The sequence below is a fragment of the Panthera uncia genome (assembly GCF_023721935.1).
Source record: "Panthera uncia isolate 11264 chromosome C1 unlocalized genomic scaffold, Puncia_PCG_1.0 HiC_scaffold_4, whole genome shotgun sequence".
NCBI lineage: Eukaryota > Metazoa > Chordata > Mammalia > Carnivora > Felidae > Panthera > Panthera uncia.
The window spans coordinates 53688305-53708855 of NW_026057585.1; the positions used below are offsets into that span (position 1 = coordinate 53688305).

The 20551-nt window shown below is 39.2% G+C and overlaps 1 protein-coding gene across 1 annotated transcript in view; it reads right to left on the reverse strand.

Annotated features, from left to right (window-relative positions):
* Positions 1-7894, reverse strand: part of ALG6 (ALG6 alpha-1,3-glucosyltransferase) — a 65929-nt gene extending 58035 nt beyond the window's left edge. Inside the window, exons 1-2 of the mRNA XM_049617062.1 lie at positions 6888-7894; positions 2923-3192 (exon numbers count right to left, since the gene is read on the reverse strand). Of these exons, the coding sequence (XP_049473019.1) occupies positions 2923-3004 (82 nt within the window). The 5' untranslated portion in view covers positions 3005-3192; positions 6888-7894. The remainder of the gene's footprint in view (positions 1-2922; positions 3193-6887) is intronic.
* Between the last annotated feature and the right edge of the window lie 12657 nt (positions 7895-20551).

Below are 20551 nucleotides of genomic sequence, written 5' to 3' on the forward strand. Positions count from 1 at the left end.
ACAACAAAATATCATTTCACACACTCTGGACTGACAAAAATTCAAAACTTGTTAAGTATATAGGGTAATAGGGACCCTCCCACTAGGGAACTGCCTCAATACTAAAAAAGCTTAGAAAGCATGACCAAGATAAAATTTGCTCTAGGAACTGGCACAAATGTTTTCTGGTTCATCTCTTACACTTTATTTGCAAAATCTCAGGTTGAGTGTTAAGCTTACAGAGAAACTGAACGAAATAGGACCTGCCTATTTTGGTTCTAACCAAGAAAAAAGGATTCCTTTTCTGCCTAGTAAATCCTTCCCTCGCTTTCAGAACAAACTTAATGTTTGTTATCCTTAATGTTATACTCTAAGCCTTTCTTGTCTGAATTACAAGTCTCCTGTGTTCCCAGTCTACCTCGTTTATTTTAACGTAGAACGTATTTTCAAGTCCACCCTGCCCACTTGACTGCGAACTTCTCTAGGGAAGTGATAGGGTGATTCAGGGACCCAATTACAATGTGGGTTACGGGGGGGTTCCCCCACACATCCAACAAACAATTCTCAGACACCAACTCCATGTCCTACAATTCAACTCAATTCTGACACTATCTACAGAGATAGCATCAGATTCCACAGGTTATGGGTTCAGTACTGTAAGCCTGCCCCCTCCCTCCACGTCTGATGCCAGTCACCAGCCCAGATTCTGACACACTAGCTATAGACTGGAGGTTCCAACGAGCCCCTCCAACTCTGGATGCCAATCACAAGTCTAGGCTATTACTTGAGCTTCTGACAGACTGGCTATATATCAGATGCTCCCACAACCTCCTCCTTTGGTCCAATTAATTTGCTAGAGCATCTCTCAGAACTCAGAGAAACATTTAGTTACTAGATTACCAGTTTATTATAAATGGATATAACTCAAAACAGCAGATGGAAGAGATGCATAGAGCAAGGTGTGGGCAAAGGTGCTGAGCTTCCGTTCCCCCTGAATCTCCATGTGCTCATCAACCTGAAAGCTCTCCAAACGCCATCCTCCTTTTGGGTTATGAAAGCTTTATTATTGGTGACTGATTCAAGCCCCTCTCCCCTCCCTGGAAATCAGAGGGTGGGACTGAAAGTTCCAACCCTCTAATCACAAGATTTGGTTTTCCTGGAAACCAGCCTCCATCCTTAGGTGGGTCCAAAAGTCAACATTACCATAACAAAAGACAATTTTTCACTTTCACTTAGAAAATTCCAAGGGATTTTTAGGGGCTCTGTCCCAGAAGGAGGACAAAGACCAAACATATATTTTTTTTTTTATAAATCACAGTATCATAGGAAGATACCATTTATTATTCTTGTCACCCTAAAAGTCAGACCTAAAGACTTGATCACCAGTAAGACATATTTTTGCTGCACAGCAGACAATAAACATTCTGGGGTTAAATGATCTAATGTAAGGATCAAACAAGATAATAGTTGTGAACCATCAATATGCTGATTATATTCCTACACTATTAAAAAAGAAAATACATTTCATGCATAGTATCTCAAGTAATCCCCACAATCTTGTTAAAATACATATTAATATTCCCACTTTATAGTAGAGGTACCTTTGTAAGAGGTTCATGGAGATTAAGTAACTTCCCCAAGATCAGGCACTAACAGGTGAGGGTGGAAGATCTAAGATTTGAACCCAAGTCTACTGCTGCATCCAAGTGATTTTACTTCAATATTCCTCAAATTCATTTATGCATCTTTTTAACTGGCTTACTTCAGGACTTCTTTCTCAGAAGCCACAGAGCAGTGTCATATATTGATTTTGGAATAAAATACAACTATATTTGAATCCCCATTGTCATTTATCAGTTGTCACATTTTCCATTTGTAAATCACAGGTACTACTACTTATCTTCAGTGGTTGTGGTAAGCACAACAAAATGCTCAGTGTCTAGCATATGGTAAATACTTAAAAAATAGTAGCTCATACTTCTATTACTATGATTGTGTCATTTGTCTCTTTACCTCCAACCTGCTTCCTACAATCCTTTTTCATTACAATGAAAGCTATTTCTTTAAAATACAAGTAATTTGCCAACCTAATTGCATAGCTTAATCTCGAGCCACTCCCTCCCCATCCTTTTTGTTCCTTCTTCTGATGCTACTCCAATACTGACTACTTTCTACCATGTTTTTGCACATGTTCCCCATTTCATTTGCCTAGCAAATTCCAAGTCATCTTTCAAACCTTCAACTCAAACGTCTTCTCTGAAAAGTCTTCACTAATGCACCGTCATCATGCACTTCTCTGTTAACCTTTGTACCTCACAAATACTTCTAGTCATAATTAACACATGGTACCATGACTGCTTACCTACTAAAATACGGACCCCTTCAGTACTGGATATTCACCTTGTATTTCTAGCATCTAGCACAGTGCCTGGAACATGAGCAGTGCTAAATAAATACTCACAGGGTTAAGTCAAATCTTATTCCCTATCCAGGACCACACACCAGCAATTCTCCTCCCTCTCTTTCTCTCACATCATTCCCAATCTTATTCTCCACTGATCTCTTCCCTTCAGTCTAGCAACATGGCTACCCTAAACAAAAAAAGCTTCCTTTGATTCCACTCCCACCCTGATGTACTTAGTTCAGTTCTCTCTTCGATGCCTAATATGTAATCATTTCTCAACTTGTCATCTTCCTCATTAGAATACATTTTTGTTTTCTCATGTCACAAAGCCTATGCTTCTATTAAGCTCTTATACATATTCTTTATATTAGAATTTAATGTTTAAATGTATTTTCTTGACCATACCAATAAAGCCTCAAATTCTTCTCTGTCCCAATCAGGTAACTATAAACTATTACCAAACAAAGACGAAGATGAAGATGAAGAAGAAACTAGTCAAGGAATATTTACCCATCTTTTAAACAGTAAAAATGTGTTACCTGAATAAGAATTAAGAGAAACTGTCCACCGTACTGTTAGTCCTATTAAGACCACAATTGTCATCAAGTGCCATTTCTCCATAATTTTTCTTCAAATCTAGGGAGGGGAAAAAACAGGACCAGTGCCAGAATACTTTTAACACGCAGTCAGTAGCACTTCTTTTCTTCATCAGAGAAATGTTATCAATTCCCTGGAATTAGGAGTTTGAGAGAATTTTAAGTGATGCTTCCTTTCCAGTTAAATATTGATCTTTATGTCTATGAAGTAGCCTAGAAGAAAAAAAGAGAGAGAGAGAGAGAGAGAGAGAGAGAGAGACCAAGATTTAGCTGAGCATAGTCTAACAAAAAATCCATTAAACCAAGTAGAAACACACAGAATTGGAGGTGGGGGCAAGGAGGAAAGTGGGTAGTTTTAAAGTTCCTTATTTCCTAGTCTTCTAGTTGGGAAATACACCTCAAAAGGTAGCTCTCCCTGTTAAATGGGACTTAATAAATCTAAAGATATGGTAAAGATCTGTCCTTATGAGGGAATATTTCTGAGTGAAGAAAAACAAGAGAGTGGAAGAGTTAATTCCATCTAAAGCATGTTTATCTACAGGTAAAAATAAGACTACAAAAGTAAATTTAGGGATGTTTTATTTTTGGTACAGAGAGAGAGAGAAATTTTATCTTTCTACTTAGTTTGAGAAAATGTTCCACTAAAGTAATTCATGTAGTTTGATTTTTACTTCTTTTCTTCCAAACTATACATTCACTAACCACACCATTTTTCTACCTTAAAGAATGAACCTTTACAAGAATAAATAATAACCCCAACTCTTAAAAGAAAATACAAAAGCAGTAAAATGCAATTAACCATTTCCATGGTTTTTTTTTTTTCCCCTTCAGTTTTCTCCTTGGGTTGGATGGTTTAAAAGTAAAAAAAGCTTTGAAAAATCATGGGCCATTTTAACCACAGGATATACTTTAAATATAACCAGAAAAATACAATAAGTCAACTGAAAAAACTAGGGGAAAATTGGCACATTCCACCCACGGGGGGGGGGGGGGGGGAATTAAGAATGTAATAAAACATTAGTTTTATTTATTTTTTTATTAAGTTTTTTATTTTAATTCCAGTGGACTTAATATACAGTGTTATATCAGTTTCAGATATACAATATAGTGACAAAAGTTATTCTCTTATTTAAATATAGCAAAGTCAACCCTAGAACTAATGAAGTCTAGCTCAATCAGGAAGAATGACTCAAAGCGGTAAATAAGGCTATGGAAACATATTATTCAAATTTGGATTATATAAATTTCCTTTCTCTTTCCTCCCTCCTACTGCATTCATTTTTAATTGTTTTACTGTTCACTAGAACTTCTATCACAGAAGCAAAGCAAGCAGAAAAATTAAAATTCAATCACTTTCCAGTGTTGACTCTGCATTTCACACAAGTTATAGGCCATTATAAACTATTCAAAAAAATTTTAAGTTTATTTATTTATTTTGAGAGGTAGGAGAGAGGCAGAGAGGGAAAGAGAGAATCCTAAGCAGGCACTGCACTGTCAGCTGAGAGCGCACCGTGGGGCTTGAATCCATGAACCATGAGATCATGACCCAAGCCAAAACCAAGAAACGGATGGTTAATTGACTAAGCCACTCAGATGCCCCAAAATTCTTTTTTAGACCAACACAAAAAGCCCTTTTTATCAATACGCTGCACTATACATTCCAGAACTGCAATACAACAATTTACTTTACCAAGATATCATGTTTAAAATTGATTTTACAAATGTTAATTCCTCAATTTAAAACTACAGCTTTACTGGGGTGCCTGGGTGGCTCAGTTGGGTAAGCATCCCACTCTTGATTTTGGCTCAGGTCATGATCTCATGGTTTGTGAGTTCTGAATCCCATATCAGGCTCCATGCAGACAGCACGAGCCTGCTTGGAATTCTCTCTCTCCCTCTCTTTGCACTGCGCCCACTCCTTCACTCGTATTCTATCTCTCTGGCTTGCTCTCTCTCAAAAATAAATAAGTAAACTTAAAAATTGGGGCGCCTGGGTGGCTCAGTCGGTTAAGCGTCTGACTTCGGCTCAGGTCATGATCTCAGTTTGTGAGTTCAAGCCCCGCATCAGGCTCTGTGCTGCAGGCTCAGAGTCTGGAGCCTGCTTAGGATTCTGTGTCTTCCTCTCTCTCTGCTCCTCTCCCGCTCACCCTCTGTCTCTCTCTCTCTCAAAAAAATACATAAACATTTTTAAAAAATAAAAAATAAATAAAAATAAATAAAAATATAGCTTAACTAATACTGCATCTAGGAAATTTAAATCACTAGTATGACCAAGTTAAGTCAATTATCCACAATTCCAGAAAATCCTATGTAAGAACTGCCCCAGGAACCTTAAGTAACAAAAAATAAGACTGCCAATAACACTAAATAATCTTAATGAACTTAAAAAGAATATAATGCTTAACTAATATGATGCTCATCAAGTCTGCCAAGAGCAGAGTGGTGGAAGGGAGAACTGATGGATGAAAGAATCACATCCAAGAAAATGTGAACATCTATGATGGACTAACTCTAACTCCAAAGATCATGACAGGAATAAATTCAAATAAATTCAAAGCCCTGAACTTAAAGGTGAAAAAACAAATGTACAAAAATCAACTGCTTGAGTACTAAAAGGGAGACAACAAGTAACAGGTGATAACTGTCAGTTTTGTAGGGACCCAGAATCAGTGTTACAGGTATCTTGATTTCAAAGTAAAAAATTCAAAAACAAATAAAAATAAAAAATGAAAGTAAAAAATTTAACTAGTTTAAATTTACTTATTGTTTTTAGTAATCTCTACACCCGATGTGAGGCTCGAATTCACAACCCTGAAATCAAGAGTCACATGCTCTTCCAACTGAGCCAGGCAGCCCATAAGTAGTTTAAGTAAAAATAAATAAATAAAGTGTGTGTGTGTGTGTGTGTGTGTGTGTGTGTGTGTGTTAGGAAAGCTTTTCTAAAGATTAAAGCTGTTCAAAAATGCAATGATTTGCTTCTTAAAAAGGGAGTTCCTCTTTAACAGGTTCTAACAGAAGCTGAACAACTACTTGAAAGAATATTTTTAGAGTGTAGATGACTAATTTCTAAAGTGTATACTAAACCCGATTTTGGAAACATATTATGTGTCTGAATTAATATAAATCCTGACAATACAAAAGATTTGGTCTCCCAACAAACATGTTAATGTTTCCCCTAGTTCCCAACAGTTACCCAGTTTTGTGGGGTTTCTTTGATGAATAAAATGGACAGGACTTCCGATCCTTCACAAATGGCTCATGCTAAAACTAAAGGGCATCAAAAACATCTTTTCCGCACATGTTTTTACACTTAGAACAAAATGTAAATACTCCAGACATAAGACCCTCTATCATCTGACCCCTGCCTGCCTCTCAGATTTCATCTCCTCCCACTTTCCTACAAGGTCTTCCCTCTCTTCCTAAAACCTGTCAGTTTCATTTATTACCCTCTGTTCCTCTCCGCTGCGTGGAATGCTTTTACCCAGCTCACTGGCTAACCTTTTGTCATTCATATTGTGTCTCAAGTCATCCCCTGGGAAAGCTCATCCTTGACCACCTTACTAAAGTTTCCACCTCTTAACTGTTTGTACAATTACCTTCTTTAATTTTCTTCCTAATTCTTTTCACTATCAGAAATTGTATTCTTAACACAACATAGAATAATCTCACAAACATAATGGGTAAAAAATGCTAGATATTAGGGACACCAGTCTGGCTCAGCTGGTGGAGTTTGTGACTCTTGATCTCGGAATTGTGAGTTCAAGCCCACACTTGGTGTAAAGATTACTTAAAAATAAAATCTTTAAAAAAAAAAGCTCCATACTAAAGAGTACATATAATATGGTTCCATTTATGAAAGGCTCATAACAAAACTAATCTATGGTATTAGAAATCATTAAAGAGGTTACCTTTACAGAGAAAAGAGAGGATGGTGATTGGGAGAGGTCTTCCAGGGAGGTCTTCTCAGAAGAAGCTGTGACTGTTCTGCTTCTTGATCCGAGTGGTGGCTAAAAGATGCATTTTCTTTACCATAATCAGCAAGTTACAACTTAGGATTGGTGTAGAGTATTTTATGGTACATATGTTACATTCCAGTAAAAAAAAAAACATAAAAGGAAATTACATTTATTTGACAACCAGAACATAAGCTCCCTGCAAGCAAAGATCCTCTTTTCTTAGCTGTTGGCTCTGTTCCCTGCACTTAGAACAATGTTGGCAAAAAGCAAGTACTCATAAAACATTTGCTGAATGGAGATCTTCCTGTGTATGAAGAGGGGAGGTACCACTTTTACTGAGTCCCTTGTGCCTAAAAACATTATGACACTTTTAACGGATCTCTTCTCCTTTACAGTAAAAAGGGCTCTGCAAAGCAAAGTACAGTTAACTGTTTAACCCATCCATACGTCAAGAAGTTTTCACGCAGGTGGCAGAGAAGTGTCCGTCCTACTTTCCTCAGAGTACATTTCGACCAAAAACAAAAACAAGCAAAAACCTCAGTCGTTCACACCCCAGGGCCGACTTTGTTCCTTTTTTCTGAAAGGTCCTTCCCCCAACGTGGACACAACACCTAGAGTGTGAGCCTATCCCAGAGGAGCACGTCTGGCGAAAGGGACCGTCCTAACGTTTCTCCTCCCTTTCTCCAGCGGTCCAGACCCTCAAGACCGCAGGAACAAGGGCGCCGAGGCCGCTGCAATCAAGGGGTCCCACCACCATCCCCACGTCCAGTCACCCGACTTCCAAGCGAGACTGCAGGTTGAGGTAGGGAGGCCTCGCCAGCCTCCCCTCTGAGTGGGGCTGGACCGGGAGCCAGGCTGGGGATCCGGGCTGCTAGCAGCCGACCGGATCGCAGCGCTTCGCGAGTCCCCCGCCCCTCCCCACATTGACCCAGCAGCCCAGACACCCTAGGGTCCCGGCCTCTTACCCCGCAGCCCGTAGAGCATTAGGATTCGCGCCCGCAGCTATCCCAAGGAGGCGCCTGCGCGCTCGCACCCACGGCAGAGCGCCTCTCCGGTCTTCCGCCTCCGGGAACGCGCGCGCCGGGCGCGGGGGCGAGCCCGTCGAGCGTGAGGGGAGGGGCGGGGAAAAGGCGCGGAGAGGAGGTGGCCGGCTTAGGAGGCGGGGCACCGGATGGCGGAACCTGAGAGGCCTCCCGGCCCGGGTTAGGCTTAGGGCAGGTGGAAAGCCCCTTGCTTTTCTTTCCCGGGCTGGTGGCCAAGGCCCGAGCGGCTGCTTAGTCCACAGATTCCTGTCAGGGGCGCGTCTTGGCTCCCTCCACGGAGTGAAGAGCCCTTGGCTAGTCCTCACCACCGGGCAGTGGGTCTTTCTCTGTGCCTGTGCCCTCAAGGAGTCAGAAAGCCAACCTGCTTCACTTTCAAGCTACATGCCCCTGATGAAGAATGTATTAAGCTGGTAGGTTACTCCGTGTAAGAAACATTAAACGTCTACCTATTTTCGAGAGCCTGTGGGCTATACAAAGAAACAGCGCTGCCCTCAGGTAGCCACTACACCTTCCCCATCAGGTAGCTTGGATCACTTATCCCCAAACTTGCCCAAAATAACTACATCCCCTCCTCTGTTTAGAGAATGCACTCATTCCTCACTGCTGAATCCTGCCATTCTATATAAGCCATAAGTAACAGCAAATATTTAACTATGGCTTTCTATTCAGTGGGTCTGCACAGCTCTCTGGATCTACTTTCTTCACCTGTGAAATGAGTCAGAGGGTCCAGGTAAACTTCGAACTCTAAAACTTTATTCAATATTTAAAAGACTGTCAATACTAGAAACATGGAGAAATGTGGCCAAGTCCCTGCCCTCAAGAGACTTCTCATTGGCAAGACATTTTTATGCATAAAAGGATAGAAAGCAATAGAAGGGAGCACACGCTAAATGTCAGATTATTGGGGCGCCTGGGTGGCTCAGTCGGTTAAGCGTCCGACTTCTGCTCAGGTCACGATCTCGCGGTACGTGGGTTCGAGCCCCGCTTCGGGCTCTGGGCTGACGGCTCAGAGCCTGGAGCCTGCTTCCGATTCTGTGTCTCCCTCTCTCTCTGCCCCTCCCCCGTTCATGCTCTCTCTGTCTCAAAAATAAATAAAAAAATTAAAAAATGTCAGATTATTAATATATGCATTAAGTACTATAGGAGTTCAGAGAAGAGGATTCACTGTAAATTACAAACTGTCAGGAAATGCTTTCCCTGGACAGTCAGCTGAGCTTTGAAGGAAAGTCTGGAGGATAGGAGTAGGACTCCAGGCAAAGGAAATGGCTCAAGCCAAAGTTGTAGCAGCTGAAAAGTGCAGAACATTTCCTCTAGTTTAGGTGGTGGGTGATGAAGCTGGAAAGGGATAACTGTGGAGAGCCTTGAATACCAGGCTGTGGTGTTTGGAATTTATTCAATGATCAGTAAGGGGCCATTAAATGACCTTTAGCAGGGAGTCAAGTGTACACTACAGTGTTAGTGAAAATTTAAAGTGATAATGGATAAGATGAATCAGAGGAAGAGGTAGAAATCATTATAGTAGCCTATGCACGATTAGACAAGGGCCTGGACTGAGATGGTAATAGTGGACTTGGAAAAGAGATCAATGCAAGAGGAAGAATGTACAGATCCTCGTAACACAGTAGACATGTAGAAGAAGCGAAACAAAGGAGAGGGTAAAATCAAGGATGGCTCCCCAAGGTTTCAAGTCTGAATTACTAGAAAATCTGAAAGATCTGGGGAAGTCTAGGGAGAAGCTGACTTGGAGGAAAAGGTGTTGCATTGTGAGTTTGAGGTGACAACCAGACAAAGTAGTAATCTTCAGGTACCAGTTATGAATCAGAGCCTAGACAAACAATTGGGGTTGAAGGTAGAGATATGAAAGTCTCTCATTTGAAGAATGAGAGAGACAAGACAGTACAGTGGGAAAATAGACAACCATACTTCAGTAAACATATATTTAAGGCCAAGAAGAAAAAGACAAACTGATGAAAGATATTACATCATTACAAGCATAGGGGGAAATCCAGTACCTTGCAAGATCATAAGTAGTAAGCATCTTGTGGATAAGAACCATGTTTGACAAACTAAAAATCATGTTTTATTGAATCTAATTAGCTCCATCAATTATAAGAAGCACCATTTTTTTTAATTTGTTTATTTTTGAGAGAAAGAGAGCATAGTGGGGGAGGGGCAGAGAGAGAGGGGGACAGAGGATGTGAAGCAAGTTCTGAGCTGACAGCAGCGAGCCCTATGCAGAGGTCTAACTCACAAACAAGATCATAACCTGAGCCAAAGCCTGACACTCAACCGACTAAGTCACCCAGGTGCCCCAGAAGCACCATTATTTTATGTTCAACTAAGAAATAAGGTTACCATTTAAACTAGTTATGACTATAAAACACGATTGCAGAAATATTAATATGTGAGAAACATACATCTCCAAATGATGAAATTGGTATAAGCCTCTCCTTACTGCCTAGCTTCTGGCACAGCATTAATAGCAAACACAGCCAGCGGGCACCTGGATGGCTCAGTTGGTTTAAGTGTTCGACTCTTTTTTTTTTTTTTAATGTTTATTTATTTTTGAGAGACAGAGACAGAGCATGAGTGGGGGAGGGGGAGAGAGCGAGGGAGACACAGAATCTGAAGCAGGCTCCAGGCTCTGAGCTGTCAGCACAGAACCCCATGTCGGGGCTCTAACTCATGAACCCAGAGATCATGACCTGAGCCCCAAGTGTCTGACTCTTGATTTTGGCTAAGGTCATGATCACGGTTAGTAAGTTCTAGACCCACACTGGGCTCCACACTGACAATGCAGAACCTGCTTGGGATTCTTTCTTAATCTCTCTCTCTCTCTCTCTCTCTCTCTCTCTCTCTCTTCCTCTGCCCCTCCTGTGCACTGTCTCCCACTCCCTCTCAAAGTAAGTAAAATAGGGATGAGTGGGTGGCTCAGCCGGTTAAGCATCCAACTCCAGCTCAGTCATGACCTAACAGCCGATGGGTTTGAGCCCCATGTCAGGCTCTGTGCTGACAGTTCAGAGCCTGGAACCTGCTTTGGATTCTGTGACTCCCTGTCTCTCTACCCCTCCCCCACGCATGCTCGGTCTGTCTCTCAAAATATAAATAAAGAAATGTTAAAAATTAAAAAAAAAAAAAAGTAGGGGCACCTAGGTAGCTCAGTCGGTTGAGCGACTGACATTGCTCAGGTCATGATCTCACGGTTTGTGAGTTCGAGCCCTGCGTCGGGCTCTGTGCTGACAGCTCAGAGCCTGGAGCCTGCTTCTGATTCTGTGTCTCCCTCTCTCTCTGCCCCTCCCCCACTCATACTCTGTCTCTCTGTCTCCAAAATAAACATAAAAATTTTTTTTTAAATAAAAAAAATAAGTAAAGTTAAAAACAAGCACACAGCTGGTACTTAAAATGTTCATTGAATAAACAGTAGAAGGGACATCTAAGCCTCTATTTCATGGCTGAACTTCCTCCCCACTGCATCTACATCCTACTCCTGCTCTTTGCCTCTAGTAGATACTATCATCTCTGAAAGCCCAGTACCTGTACATAACAGATGCTCAGTAAATGCATTTTGAATGAGGTCATCAGGGTAACCCCTAATGCAATCTGACTGGTATCCTTGTAAGAAAAGGAAATTTGGTCACACATGTGCCCATACACAGGAGAGACCTGTGAAGACACAGGGAGAAGATGGCCATCTACATCCAAAGAAAGAGGTCTCAAAAAAACCAACCCTCCTGACACCTTTATCTTGGACTTCTGGCCTCCAGAAGGGTGAGAAAATAATTTTTGTCTTTTAAACCATCCAGTCTGTGGTATTCTGTATGGCAGCCCTAATAAACGGATACATACCTTATACTGTCGATACTCAATGCACTAGGCAAACTTCTTCACATAAATCATTCTTTTGTGGTAGTTGGTAGTTCCTTTTCTAGATTACTTCCACCCACGAAGAAAACAAGCACTTTTCTGTCTTGAGTCTAGGGCTTCCCTGAGTCCCACTGAAAATCATTCACCTGATCATAGCTGCTCTTTGAAATAGGTTCCTCTTTCCTGCCTGTACATCTTCCTAATTTGACCCTTGTATGTCATTTTCCATTATTCTGCCATCTCCAAAATAGTAGCCTCTTTTATATACTAAAAATCTTTCATATCCAATTCACTTGATCCATACAGTAACTCTGAGAGAATAGTAGAACAGGTATTATTATCCCTTTCTGACATACAAGAAAACTTGAGAGCAACATTTCCCAAAGTATGTTTCATAGAACTCTCATTCAGTGAAATAAGTGTTGTCAAAAAAAAAAAAAAAAAAAAAAAAAGGTATGAAGACTGTCTCTTGATGCTGAAATAAATAAGTTTGAAAACAGTGGGTTATACTAATCTAAAAAGGATTCCTTACTTCAGGTCTTTTCAGAGTCTTTTATGTGTTATGTACATCATGATTCTCCAAGAGAATATGGAATTTTCAGACTTATTTGACCATGGAATCCTATCCCCACACCCCACCCCACCTCCCACTTCCCATCTTACAGGGTGGTCCATGAAACACAGTTGGAAATGCTGGTTTGAGACATTGTATAATTTCTATAAGAGATACAGCAAATAAATGTCAGAACCATGATTGAACCATAAGAGGTATCTGGGGAGCTCAGTCGGTTGAGCATCTGACTCTTGGTTTCAGCTCAGGTCATAATCTCCTGGTTTGTGAGTTCGAGCCCCACGTCAGGCTCTGCAATGATGGTGTGAAGCCTGCTTGGGATTCTTTGTCTCCCTCTCTCTCTGCCCCTCCCTTGCTTGAGCTTGTCCTCTCTCTCTCTCTCTCTCTCTCTCTCTCTCTCTCGATCTCAAAAATAAATATATAAATGTTTTTAAAAAATAAACATGGGGGCGCCTGGGTGGCTCAGTTGGTTACACGTCAGACTTCGGCTCAGGTCATGATCTTCACAGTTCATGAGTTTAAGCCCTGCATTAGGGTCTTTGCTGACAGCTCAGAACCTGGAACCTGCTCCAGATTGTGTGTGTGTCTCTCTCTGCTCCTCCCCTACTCGCACTCTCTCTTAAAAATAAATAAACATTAGGGGCGCCTGGGTGGCTCAGTCGGTTAAGCGGCGGACTTCGGCTCAGGTCATGATCTCATGGTCTGTGAGTTCGAGCCCCGCGTCAGGCTCTGTGCTGACAGCTCAGAGCCTGGAGCCTGTTTCAGATTCTGTGTCTCCGTCTCTCTCTGCCCCTCCCCTGTTCACGCTCTGTCTCTCTCTGTCTCAAAAATAAATAAACGTTAAAAATAAATAAATAAATAAATAAACATTAAAAAAAGTATAATAAAATAAACATGGGTCTTAGTTATTTTGATTCCTTTTCAGTTCTATATAAAACAAGCTCAGGAGTACAGAGATTGCACACAAAAAAATGCCAAAATATCGACATGAAGACTATCCTTATTAAGACTGTGAACTTTGAAAGTTAATTACAGAACAAAACTAAATGGAAAAAAGAAATCCCTAAAAACCAGAATTAAAATGAAACAAAAAAATTGAAATCTGTATCCAGTTGGTAGCTGAACTACACAGAAAATAACTCTTCCAAGTGAATTTAAAACTTGGTAATTTGATAGTAAACTCTTGACTGCAGTATACCCTAAGGAAAAAGATCTGTTTAAAAAAATAAAATAAGGGCACCTGGGTGGCTCAGTTGGTTAAGCATCTGACTTCAACCCAGGTCATGATCTCATAGTTCATGAGTTCGAGCCTCGCATCAGGCTCTGCACTGACTGTGCAGAACCTGCTTGGGATTCTCTCTCTCTCTCCCTCTCTCTCTGCCCCTGCCATGCTCTCTCACTCTCTCTTTCTCTCTCTCTCAAAAATAAATAATTTTTTAAAAAATAAATAAAAATAAAATAAAATAATGGTTATTAGTAATTATGTTGTTGGTGTTAAGATTAGTGTTCTCCTCTACTGTATGTATGGGATACAGAAAATGAAGAGTTATGTGATATTCAAATTTTATCATGCTGGTGTTTTGATATCAGGATTCTTAATGTGAAAAATGAGTTAAAGGTGTAAGATGGAAGGGGGTAAAGGATGAAGACAGGAAAAGAGGGAGAGAGGGAGGAAATAAAAAGAAAACATATCACCTAGCTTTTTTTGCTGAAAGGACATAAAAACCAACTCAGTAATAATGAGCATCCTTAGCACAAAGACTGTCTTAAAATACTTATGGCCCTATTAAAAGGAACGAGGGATTCTTGGAAAAATAGCCTGGAAAAGAAATATACAAAAATAGATCTGGAACATTTTGTTATAGTAGATATCAAGGAAACTATTAAAAACTACTAGGGTTGGGGCACCTGGATGGCTTAGTCTGTTAAGCAACCAATTTGGCTCAGGTCATGATTTCATGGTCCATGAGTTCGAGCCCCACATCGGGCTGTCTGCTGTCAGTGCAGAGCCTGATTGTGTTCCTCTGTCTCCCTCTCTCCTTGCCCCTCCCCCATGCTCGCTCTCTCTCTCTCTCTCTCTCTCTCTCTTTCTCTCTCTCTCTCTCTGTCAAAAATAAACATTTAAAAAAATCAAAAATAAAACTACTAGGGTCAATGTCAGAAAGTCTCAGGAGCCAAACTGAAGAGACTCTGGCTAGCCATATATGGGACACATTGATCATCACGAAGCATAGTAAGTACAATGAATTGAAACACATCAAATTTGAATTATCTGTGGAATTGTCCCATTCTCCATGAGCTCATAATGCTATAAATAAAAATTCATCAATGAAGGAAGCTAGTAAACCATTTATTATTTTGAAAGCTGGTAAATGAAAAAAAAGAATCAGGGGCACCTGGGTGGCTCAGCCCAAGCATCCAACTTGGGCTCAGGTCATGGTCTCAGGGTTGGTGAATTTGAGCCCCACATCAGGCTCTGTGCTGACAGCTCTGAGCCTGGAGCCTGCTTTCAGATTCTGTGTGTTGCTCTCTCTCTACCCCTCCCCCACTCACTGTTTTTCTCTCTCTCTCTCTGTCAAGAATAAACATTAAGAAAATTAAAAAAAAAGAATCAGTTATTCTGCCTTTGTTCTACAAATTATTCCACTGGATAGCCAAATAGTTTTTACACACACACACACACACACACCACACACATGAATCACCTTGGTTTCAAACTACCAAACAGCCTTATAGATGAGACTAATAGCTTTTGGGACTTCAGAAACCTACCTGGGGCACCTGGGGGGCTCAGTTAAGTGTCCGACCTCGGCTCAGGTCATGATCTCCACATCATGCTCCACATCAGGCTCCAAGCTCACAGCTTAGAGCCTGGAGCCTGCTTTGGATTCTGTGTCTCCCTCTCTCTCTGCTCCTCCCCTGCTTGCACTCTGTCTCTGTCTCTCTCTCAAAAATAAATAAACATTAAAAAAAAAAAAAAACTTAAAAAAAACCAAGAAACTTACCTTACATTTGAATGGAACCAAAGTGAAATCAACCTAAACTGCGTCCTTATCTACTGTGAATGGAGTGATTTAAATGTCTTTATTGCTTAAATGAAGCTAATGAAGTTAACTTATAATTACTTATGGATGTACTCATTTACTCAACAAATATATTTTTTTAAGTTTCTTTTTATTTTAAGTATAAACTACCCCCCCCCAACATGGGGCTTGAACTCATGACCCCAAGATCAAGAGTCACATGCTCAGACTGAACCAGCCAGACACCCCTCAACCAATATTTACTGAATAAATAGCCTGCCCTTAATAATAATAAATAACATATATACATATAATAATAAATAATAATAAATAGCTTGCCCTACAAACTTAAGAAGTTTGTAGACCAGTATTATATAAATAGTGCAGGAGATATAAGTCATTGTTATTTTTACTGTCAATTTCAGAAGCCACTTGGAATTATTCTCTTACAAATACAGATTTTTCAAGTGTATATACATAATCACACAAATAAAAATAATTTTGTTGATATGGACCATAAAAGAAATAATGCATGTTCCAACCACATAGTTCAAACATTGTTATTGTAACAGAATCTAGGAACAATTCTAGGGAGTTCATATTTTTATATATTTATATTGAGATATAAATAAAACAGAAGAAATATAAATCTAAAGGTCCACAGATATAGTTTGGTGCAGAAGTCTAAGTTCATTAAAATCATAAGATTTTAAAACCCTGTTTTTAAAAGTTATTAAAATGGAGAATGGTGCTTACATCTTTACAGATAAAAAGAGTTCTTTAATGTGGCAATGTAATGTATTCGTTGGTTCATGGTCCCCAAATCTCCAAGGAGTGTCACAAATCTACATCTCTCTCAGCCCAGGATTTTGAATTTAAATTTAAATATATGATATACACTATAACTTAACTCAACATATTTTGGAGAATTATAAACATCTATAATTTCCAATAATGAGTAACACTGTTGGGTCAGTGTTTAACTAGATTTGTAAAGCCAATGTGATAACACAAATGCTACTTTATTATTTTATCTCCAGTGTCTTTCACAACTGAGTGGATTGTCACACTCTATTATGTGACACACAGATCCATTGGCTAGAGCTATCATGGTACTTATCTAAACAGTCTTTGAAAATGAAAATTTGGGCTAAATATAAAGAAGGCAACCTGCCAGTAAGAACTATTCAAACCAAAAAGTCTCCCCGAGGGAAATGGTAAGAACTCCATTTTAAAATCAAATAAATCAAGATGGTAGGAGGTTCCAACTTGTAAATTTTACAATAAATACATCAAGATTTAAAGTCAGATTTTTAAATAAATTTTTATTTATAGTAAAGTCATACCAGAGACACAGAGTAAGTCACAAATAAAGCCTTTTCTTCCTACTCGATTTTTTTTTGCTTTGACTCACCAATTTTTTAAAAAGATTGCCAAACTAAAAAAGAGCACTGAGGAGAGGGGCAGGACACAAAATATGTAAGGTGTGATTTTTTTATCACCGTTTTGTTTTACAGTGGGTTTGGGGGTTGGTTTTAATGAGGAGGGAGATAGCGGATATTGTCAATAGCAGCACTCTGCCCCTGAGAACATGGATTTAAAAATCTAAATGAGATACCACATGTGCCCAATAATAGTAGCTACTACATATCACCTGAATGATTCTCATAAAATAAAGGAAAGAACCTAGGTGCTTTGATGGTGTGAAGGAAACTAATCCTTCCTGGATATGCAGTGAAGACAGGTTTGGAAAAAACTCTATAAAAAGTTATTTTCTATAATTGATGGAGTTAGTTTTCTGGAATAAGAGCTGAACTGAACAGAACTAAACTGTTGTTGAATCCACAGTAGTCCATTAAGCAGGAGAAATAACCTCTAGGTGCCCTTTCTCCTCCAGGGTTTCTTTCAAGATCTGGAGAAGGGAGCTAGGAGGAGGAAAACATCTTCTCCCTTAAATTATGGCACCCAAATTTGCAATACCCAAGAATGCAATACCCAAGAAAAAATTTAAAACAACAAAAAAAGTTTTTTCTAAAGCCCCAACCCAAAACTGTAGTCGAGTATCATTGTGTTTACACTCCAAATACAGGAGCTTTTATTCTTTATAATTGTTCTTGGGAACGATTGGAACTATTGCATTACCCTAGGTATACATTTGGGTTGATTAGGAGGGTGGGGCCAGAGAATACTAAATCCTATTCAAATAAAGGAGAGGGGCTAGAGGAGAAAAGTGTGAACATTCTCCAAAATAGACCCCAGTGAAATGCAATTACAATTTATCACATACCCTGCATCTTCCTCTCCAAAGAATTCTGCAGAACATCGTAGTTTAAAAGAAATGCACCAAAGCCGGTACCTAGTCACATTAAGCCCTAATTTGACTCTTTAGTTTGTTATCTGCTGGAAGCTTTCTGTCTGTGTATACTCCTCTTTCCAAATGAATTTTCCCTAAAGGCATCAAGGAAGTGAAAAACGTTTTTCTAGAGGTTCCTTTTCTAATTTTTGCCTCTTTTGTAAAATACTCAGTTTCTTTAAGCCATTTCCTTTAAATGTGAAATTTCATTACATTCTGGGTTGCTTTTTTTCTGGTCCTTCCTTGGTGTTACTGATTTGATTGAAATCCCCAAGTTGAGACTATATTGGGTCCTGAGATCTAAGACATCAGATCAAATTTTGGAAAACCTTGTGTCCTTAATAATGTTTTCTACTTTCTCAGCACGCTTATCTTACATTGAATTAATAAAGTTTTGGTAGTTGTTTAAATAGATTAAATGTCACACTTTAAATAGAAAGAGAAGGCTCTACCTAACTGACCTATTTTTCATCTGTGATTTAGAAAAAGGCGAGATTAGCATGGATATTGCATTTTCAAGGACCTCGCCACTATTAAATAGACTGTTAAGTGCATTTTATGGCTGAAGAGTCTGTTCCCAGTTCAGTCTACAAGATGTGTTAAGTTCATCTCTACCTGCTACATTGAACATTCACTGACTAAAATACTTTCTGTGGATGTAATACCTATGCTCTGTATCTTTTAAGTACATAACTCTAAATATTTTAGGACTAGTAAAATGTAACTTGATAAAAGTCCCAAGAATATGTGTTGTCCCTCAAGTAAAATACAATGCTCATATTTATCCAATGATATATCCTGTGCTTCATTAGCACCTGCTTATCATAAGGTGACCAGATGTTGAAAAATAACATAGGTGCCCATAAAATGGGATTAAAAGTCTTGTTTAAACCAAAAAAAGCAACAATAGCTGGTTAAAACTCCATCCTCACATCAACTCAACTTGTTCTCAGGGTTTCCAGGCTCTGAAAGGAGTGGTTTATGGGCTTATATTCTAATGAACAGAATAGATATTTTACCATTCATTCTCACAATATGGACCAACTTCAGCATTTTCTTGTTGTTTAGGCAACCTCTGACTCACTGCTCACCTGTTTATTTAGATGATTTTTTTAAATGTTCATTTATTTTTGAGAGAGAGAGAGAGAGCATGAGCAGGGGAGGGGCAGGGAGGGAGGGAAAGAGAGAGAATCTATGCTGTCAGAGCAGAGGTGGACATGGGGCTCGAACTCACTAAACCAGGAGATCATGACCTGAGCCGAAATCAAGAGTCAGACACTTAACTGACTGAGCCACTGAGGCACCCCTATTTAGGTGATTTTTGAACATAAAAGAAAATGTCAATGAATGAACATGAAATAAAATCTTTAATTTAAAAATTAAAGGTATATAAATTAAGAAATTATCTCCCTGTATCTCTCTCTCTTCATCAGAGTTTATAATCTATTGTACTGTGTTAGCAAACCCAAAAAGAAGTAAGTGTAAAAGGTAATTGTGTTAGAATGGCTACTTATGTGTTTTTGCTTACTTGGCAAGAACAGAACTTTGATTTTAATTGTTTGGTAGAGTCCAACTAATCCATATATCCATGCATAGTGGTAATTAAAGGGATTCTTCAATTTAAAACTTTATGTACCAAAAAGACCCCCTTTACAGGAAAAAGACTATCTGTCCTGAGGGTTCCCAATAACCCAGACACATATCCTAAGCATTTAAGCCATTTAAATTCCCCAACTTTAACTTTCTGTGAAGAAATCCTGCTAAATACTTCTAATATAGAAGAAGTCTCTTCTGATTCTTCTTCCTTTCTGCCACAAATAATGATAGACTGCCCAGCTGGCATGGCTGTAATCGTTCTTCTATACTTTCATTCCACTTTGCTAGTACCTCCCTCATAGCATTTAATTCATTTCTCCTTGTACTGTTATATATAGGTTTTGCCTGCAACTAGCTGTTAAGCTTCTTAGGAAAGTGGAATGCCTTATTGTTTTCTATACTCTTTACAATTTTCAGCACAATACTTTGGACTTGTGAGGTCACAGTAAACATTTGCTGGCTTAACTTAAATATTAATTAACCAACCAATTAATAATAAATATTATATTAATTAAAGACTAAGCAGAACTGTTAAAGACTAAGCAGACTAAGCACTCCAAAATTCCTAGTAGGACCAACAAAATAATAGGAATATACTTAATAGTATATTTCATTTAAAAAATAGCCCAAAATAAAAAATCATCTAGATCCATTTGAATATTTTATTTTTTATTTTTTTTCAACGTTTTTTATTTATTTTTGGGACAGAGAGAGACAGAGCATGAACGGGGGAGGGGCAGAGAGAGAGGGAGACACAGAATCGGAAACAGGCTCCAGGCTCCGAGCCATCAGCCCAGAGCCTGATGCGGGGCTCGAACTCACGGACCGCGAGATCGTGACCTGGCTGAAGTCGGACGCTTAACTGACTGCGCCACCCAGGTGCCCCATTTGAATATTTTATAAAGCAATTTTGACCAAGGTATTTATGACTTGGTAAACTATTTATTCCACAGATACTCCAAGGCTAAGTTTCTTAAAAGAAATAAAAACTAAGAAAAAGAAGCACTAAGACTAGACAACTTAGATAATTCAAATTCCCATTTTACTTTTCTCAGAATTGCTTGGATTGTTTCTTTAGTCTTTTCCTTCACTTGGATAAGACAAAACCTTTAACATTCTTAACTATAAGAGCAATAGGGCTACAAAGTTGTCAAGTTGTCTCTTCT